This window comes from Puntigrus tetrazona, chromosome 7, assembly GCF_018831695.1.
Source record: "Puntigrus tetrazona isolate hp1 chromosome 7, ASM1883169v1, whole genome shotgun sequence".
Taxonomy (NCBI): Eukaryota; Metazoa; Chordata; class Actinopteri; order Cypriniformes; family Cyprinidae; genus Puntigrus; species Puntigrus tetrazona.
In genome coordinates, this window is record NC_056705.1 from 6,540,459 (window position 1) to 6,547,606 (window position 7,148).

At 39.2% G+C, this 7,148-nt stretch overlaps 1 protein-coding gene across 1 annotated transcript; it reads right to left on the reverse strand.

Moving 5' to 3' along the window:
* Positions 1–468: 468 nt before the first annotated feature.
* On the reverse strand, positions 469–5,275 carry si:ch211-63p21.8 (kelch-like protein 33). The gene is made up of 4 exons (XM_043244896.1): positions 4,375–5,275; positions 2,382–3,330; positions 1,540–1,710; positions 469–1,293 (listed from the first exon to the last, which is right to left on the reverse strand). Exons 1-4 carry the CDS (start codon positions 5,093–5,095, stop codon positions 774–776), a joined length of 2,361 nt encoding a protein of 786 aa, XP_043100831.1. The 5' UTR covers positions 5,096–5,275; the 3' UTR covers positions 469–773.
* Positions 5,276–7,148: the final 1,873 nt, after the last annotated feature.

Genomic DNA, 7,148 nt, shown 5'->3' on the forward strand with positions numbered 1-7,148 from the left:
AATATAATAATGTTGTCTAATCTATTATTCTTGACAGGGCACCAACATTATTAGATTTTTTTAAATAAATAAATAAAAATAGAGAATTAGTGTCAACCGTGAAATATACAAAATAGCCCAGTATTATATAATCCTTTTTTTTATTTGACATTTTACTTAGTTCTATTAAATATTCAATCAAATCTAAAATATAATTTTGTTTCCATAATATATAACTTGTATATTCATTACATTATTATATTTGCATGCATATATTTGAGAAAAAAGCATATTAAATATATATATATATATATATATATATATATATATATATATATATATATATATATATATATATATATATATATATATATATTACATTTAAAAATCTAAATAAAAATGTATATACACATGTAAATATTTTTAATATACCGTATGGGTGTGTGTATTTACATATACATAAATATACACAGTACGCATACGTATATTATGTAAACAAAAAACGTTTATTTTGGATGAGAGTAATCATTTTTCACGAATTTAAATATTTTATATTTAATATCAAAAAATAATTTGATATCACCACAACCAGCTAGAAAAAAAGACGACGAAAGGAAAAGTCAACTATAAACATAAACATACCAAAATGTAGCAATGACAAAGTAATAATTTAAATAAATAATATTATGGAGCATTATTTATGACAGACTTGGTGCTTCCAGAGATGGTCTCTTACAAGGCACCTCATTAGATAAGTTGTACAAATAAAGCTGACAAACGTGCTCATCTTGTTCTCATTTCCTGACGTGATCGGGCAGATGTAGGAGGCATGCACGTATGTCTGTGACGGGACCGGGCATCTTTCCCATGCTCTCCCATCTCTGAGTCACAGGGTCGTAGCGATGAGCGAGTCTGGCCTCGCTGTAGTCCTCCTGGCAATAACCGCCTAGAATATACAGCCTCTCCTCCAGGACAGCAGAGGCGGCTCCGACGTGGGGAATGGGGAGAGGAGTGAAGAGCGTCCAGGTGTCGCGGACAGGGTTGTAGATCTCGCAGACCAGCTGGTCGGTGTAGTACTTTCGGAGGTTGCGCACTCCTCCAGCTACGTAGAAGCGGTTTTTCAGGCTCTCCATGCAGTGCTGGGCCCGGTCGTGGGTCATCTCGGCCAGGTACGTGGTTCCTCTCTCTGGGTGGTAGAGGAACATGGACACCAGGCATTCGTACTTACAGTTGAAGCCTCCCGAGATGAAGATCTCGCCTCCCCAGACGGTGACGGCATGTCCGCTCAAGGCTTGGTCCAAAGGATGGCAGAAGCTGATGCATCAGACAGAAAAAGTCCATATTAAATATCCAGGTGATAGAGCATTTTTCTGATGATTCTCTGAATAGCATCATTTATTTACAAGTATGTTGTTGTGCTTCTAAAAGCCACTAGGTGTCAGTCAGTCCTTTCATTCTTTGTATTTACATTTTCACAATGGACAGGCAGGCAGGTAATTATTATAAAGCAATTGATTGATTAGCTTGCTCTTTTATGCTGATTTCTGTTCTCCTCTTTACCTCCAGGAATCGGTTTCTGGTGAGTATTTTTCCACGCTGTCGAGATTTGTGTTGATGTCTTTGTCTCCTCCGACAGCATACAGGCCGCCTGCGCTCACCACCAGCGTGAAGTTACTCCTCAGTTCGTGAAGGTCTGCCAGCCTTCTCCAGTGGTCTCTCTCAGGGTCGTACCTGACGATGTAGATGTGCAGGTGTTAGAGAAAATGAAACCGTGAAAACAGAAAAGTCTTCATCTAAAAAAAAAAAAAAAAAAGTATTTTTATTATTTTTATTTTTAATATATTTTTAATAATCAATATTTTTTTCAATATTGTTTATTGACATCTATTTTTTTATGACTGAAGTCAAGTATCAATACCAGAACTACCTGAGAACTACTAGAACTGTCTTTATGAAATAGTTACTTTCTCCTAATGTTTTAATGTGTAATGTTGACTACACTAACTTTATAGTATAATTGAGAGCTATTAATGTTAACATTTGAGTTATCAAACACCAAATTCTCAATCAAATATGGATTAATCTTTAAAGCTACAAACGTTATTGATTTCATCTTTTTTCTAATTTCAACAGCACTAATTTATTTGTGCTTTTAGCTAAATTAACAGATCTTGACCCAAAGACCCCATTAAACCATTTATTTGATTTAACACAAACATAACTAAATAAATGTATTTTTTTTGTTCTTATAATAAAATATATAACTTAAACCATGTAGACACACACGTATATACATGCATACATATATATGCTAATTATATACAACTAATTTATGTATGAGCACATGTCAATAGACATGGACAACACGCCACAAGATGCACTTTTGATTTCTTGGCCCTCACCTGTAAACTGATTTCATGGTGTCAGTCTTTGCGTAGAAGTGGCAGCCTCCAGCGACATATAACTGACCGCCGAGGACCCCAACGCCGTGTCTGAATCTGGCCTGATCTGGCATGTCTCCCAGCAGTCTCCACTCAATCTCCTTCACGAGGCCCGTTCCGCTTCTCAGAGAGTTAGCAAACCAGAGCTGCTTGCTGGGAAGCCGATGACCCATGTCTGGATGCAGCTCATCGCCTCCGACCAGAACCAGGGCGTCTTTGGGGTGACGCACACGTTTCCTCGCCACGCAGTCAGAGATGCCGAATCCAAACTCCCTCAGCGCCGATTTGTAGAGCTCCACCTCGCCTTCTCCGCTGCATTCCATGCTCAGGTTCACGGCGCGAACCTCTCTGAATTCTCGGAAGGTCATGAATGGAAATCTCACGGCCTGCATGAGCTCTTCGGCCTTTGGGAGCCGTTCGGTGGGATCCGCCTCCACCCAAGTGACGACCGCTCGGAAAACAGCCAGCTCCGAAGGAATGGACAGGGCGTCGCATTGGAGGAACTGCAGAAGCTTCTCGGCCGGGAGGTCCTGAAACTTTGGCGTGGCTGATATTTCTTGGAAGCGTCTGAGAACAAAATCCTCAGCCATCTCCATCAAGTCAGCCATGCCGTAGGCCTCTGCGAAAGACGCCACGTCCAGGCAGTTGTGGACGTCCATTTCTTCCTCCAGGAACTGAAGGCAGAGCGAGATGGCTGGCTGAAACTGAAACTGGAGTGAGGTACAGGCGAGTTCAAACACGCAGCCCCATCCGAGCACCAGGGCGCCGCTGTAGGAGCAGTGCAGGAGGGCCTCGAGCTCAGCGGCTCCGATTAACAGCAGAGGCACAGACTCCTGCTTGCTTTCCTTCATACCGCTGGTGAACATGCCCCTGAAGTACTCGCTGCTGGCTGCCAGGAGCACCCTGTGAGCTTCACGAGGCAAAGCATTGAGTCAGCATCGCCAAAGAACAGTTTTTAAACTTTCAAATGTAACTATAGTTGTCTTTTTCTGCAGCATGAGGCCAGTGGTTTAGAAAATGGTCTCCTGTTAAATTTGAGTAATGCACGGATGGAATGGAATTAAATGTTTCTCTACCTCTGTTTTTAATGTTTAGAACTCTTTTGTCCAACGGCAGCATACAAAATGGAAGGAAATAAGTTGTAATTTTCTTTTCTTGTTCAAATTAGAATTTCCAAAACTGCACTGACACAATTTTTTTTTTTTGATGTTCACTTTTAAATCGTTGACTTGATAAATCTCAAGCCTAGCAGTGGGATGTTCAAAATCACATTTCAAAGGTTCAAAACATTCTGTTTTCAATAATAGATGAAATGTAATTAAAATGTTTTGCGAAAATGTTTGTGTCTCAGCCTCTGGTCTTCTTTTCATTTAACTATAAATATCTTTTTCTATTGCTTGATAAAAGTCAAGCCTAGCAATTGACAAAATGGAGGGAAAAATGGCAGACTTTTTAAATAATTAAAATTCAAAACATTGAAAATGTAATGTAAATAGATATAATGAAATATAATTAAATGTTTGTTTTTCCCATTTGGACCACTGTTGTCTTTTTCCACAGCTTGTTAAAAAGCTGAGCAGTTGAAAAAATGAAGGGGAATTTTTTTTTTTATTTGATATATATTTGATATATATTTATTTTATATGATACATTTAAAAATTTTAAGATTTGAATAATGGATAGTATGTTATGGAATTTAAAGTTTTGGGAAGTCAAGGAAGGCCAACGTTTTCTTCTTTTCAATTTTCAAATATTCCAAATTCCAGATAGCAATAATGAATCGAATGCAATCGAAAGATATCTGCAAACATACAACATCCTGGCAATCACCCACAAAACACTAGCATCATGTTGACATTTTAATGGGCAAGCGTCACTCTTGTGCAATTGGCATCTTTTAAGTGGGTTATCTAGTCATGTCTTTTGCATGTTACAGTGTCTCTGGGTGCCTTACCACAGAAAACTACTCCTTCTGCAACAAGTTCTACATCACATCCCACTCTTTTGGCCCATAATTCCTGCATGGACTGCATGCCGACCTTCATTTGGTCTTCGACTGAGACCTTTCTCAGCTTTTCTTCTTTGTTACCTCCATCCACCTCCTCTTTGAAGATCTCCAGGACTCTTGGAGCTCCCAGACTAACAGCTGCAGTCTGAATCTGCATCAGGTTGTCTTTGTTCAGTCCGGTGATGGTTCCAGTGTAGGCAAACTCCACCACTGCAGCCAAACCAGAACCTTTAACCTCAGGACTCAATTTCAACGAGATCTCCTTCTCATCTCCATCCCTCGCCTCAAGCGTTTGCTGGATGATGGAGCTCACCGTAGCCATGACAAGTGAGTGAATGTGGAGGCTCAGCCCATCCTCTGTGCTCAAGGTCAGGTCTGTGAGGACGTTCTCCATCTTCATCTCCTTCAGAGTCTGGAAGATCTCACTTGGGTAGCTTTGTCTATGGTACCTTTGCAGTTCATCTTCCTCCACATTATCACCCTCATTCACCTTCATCTCCTCCTTCATTCCTATCCTGCTGTCATTGTAGGATACAATCCATTTTAGCTTCCTGTTCTCCTCCTCAAACTTCTCGCCTCCTTCTTCCATCATCTGTTTTCTGCGCTCTTTCTCTCTTCTCCAACGTTCCTCCCATTCCATGGGCAGGTATTTTCTTGTAAATTCCATGAAGAAGTGTCCGTCAGGAGTTTTGATGTTCTTGTCTGGGTCTTAATCTCGTTTTTTAGCTCCTTATTGTCGTTCTCTGTTTGCAGCACTCACTCTTGTCTGCGCTCCTGTACTCTGTATTTCCCCGAGGTCAACAACATGCTAATTATAGGTTGTGGGTCAGTAGATATCATTTTCAGACCTGCAGCCTTTACAGAGAGAGGCCACAAACTACTGCTTTGGGTGCAGACTGGTACAAGTATTCTTAAGTTAGTGTTCATTTTAGCGAATTAGCTCAAAAAGGAGTCATGCAAAAAGAATCCCTGTTTCACGACTGGTCAATGGGTTGGCCAGCAATTCATCGAACGAGCCATATAGCATCAATTCTGTGCTGGATATTAAAATCCAAAATATAGTGAAAACAAGATTGGAAATTTAAGACATTAACTTGTAAGCACAAAACACAAGATACTTCTCTTTTTAATCTACATAAGGCTATATTGGATAACTCTAAGACGCATAAACTAGCTAACACAAACACACACTTTCAAGTCGCAGGAAGAGAAAGAGTGAGGAAAGAATGAGTTTCAGAGAACGAAAATGTGAATTCAAGTTTATAGCAATGTGTTTAATTGCATAGACCTGAAAACCATCAATCCCTCGATTAACCATCGCATCAAGCTCATCAATAAGGTTAAGATTTATATTAAATTCACAGTGGGTGGAAAATAAAAGCAAGAAATACAGCACAATGGATTTCTGAGACTGGACCTACCTGTCTGTCATCAGAAGTTACGTCACAGGGTGCTGCAGCGATAGTTAAAGGTTTTCACCATACCTTCTCAAACCAAAGCAGGGACTGTGCGTTCGTGCTGTTCTCTGGTGAAGCGTAATTGTTTTCGCGTAGGTAGCGGTCTTCATTTTTAATGAATCATAATGTTTTATTCACAATATTCTAGTTTTATTTATAGACAAGTTCACTATTAACAAATTCCCACTGTTTACATATTTATCTGATGCGTCATTTCCCATTTTACAGAAAAAGAGAGCAGTTCTTGGGCAAAAGAGACATTTAAGCACTGAATGATATTTATTTGTTTCACTGATCACGTGCACTTGACAAATTAAGTGGCATGTAGTTTTTAAAATAAGCTTTAATGTGTGTTGATGAAAAAGTTCGAGTTCAATTCTGAAAGGTGTTTTGTCCTTCCAGAAAAAAAGCAAAAAAAAAAAAAAGTAACCCAACAGGATGATGCTAGTCAAGATTTTTCCACTGTTCACCTCAAAGTTGACGTGTACTTTTTTAGGAAGCTGATTCTTTTTTAGTACAGTCACAGTGTTTCTGTTTGGGTTTAAATCTAGGAAGGAACATGCTATTGAAAAACACAAATAGACCGAAGTGAACCGCTGTTGTATGCACACCACTATGACTAAGTGAGAAATCATTGTATTTATTCATGTAGCATTAAAGTGATCATAGAAAAATCATTATGTATCAACCTGGTAGTTATTATCTATTTGCCCCGTTAATACAGAAAAGAAGATAAGCATTAACTGTGTTTGCACAACCGTCTATATGCTGGATACCTGCAACAAATAATCTACTAACATCAGCTTTTTATTTAGGAAGGCGTACGTCACTGATTATTTATGAAAGGTTTCTGTACACGCATCCTTGGTTGTACTTTTCTTTGTACTTGTTAACAGAGAAGACGCTTTGAACACAAGGTCACTTACACCGAGGTACACAGAGTTGACAAGCCTACCCAAACGGGATATGTGTTCCAATAAACGGCAAAAAAACTAAAGGTTACAGTAAAAACTTTTACTGTTCGTGAAAAAACCTTTTTATGAACTTTTTATGGCGCATAGTTCCTTGAAACTTGTATGAACTGTGGAAACGGTTTATTGTGTTCTTTCGGCTCTTTCTGATTGTTGACTCAAGTGCTCTTTGAAATCTAAATTCTAGGAATGGAACCGATTGGCCGATGTCCACTCTATAAATTACATATCCTTTGGCCATCCATATTTTGCCCTCATGAAAAGCATGATGGTTCCAGTAAACATGACCCGC

Coding starts and splice junctions, on each gene's coding strand:
- si:ch211-63p21.8 (XM_043244896.1), bottom strand. CDS start 5,095: ATGGAATTTACAAGAAAATACCTGCCCATGGAATGGGAGGAACGTTGG. Junction 3,331..4,374: donor AGAAGGAGTAGTTTTCTGTG/GTAAGGCACCCA, acceptor TGCCTCGTGAAG/CTCACAGGGTGCTCCTGGCA. Junction 1,711..2,381: donor ACCATGAAATCAGTTTACAG/GTGAGGGCCAAG, acceptor CTACATCGTCAG/GTACGACCCTGAGAGAGACC.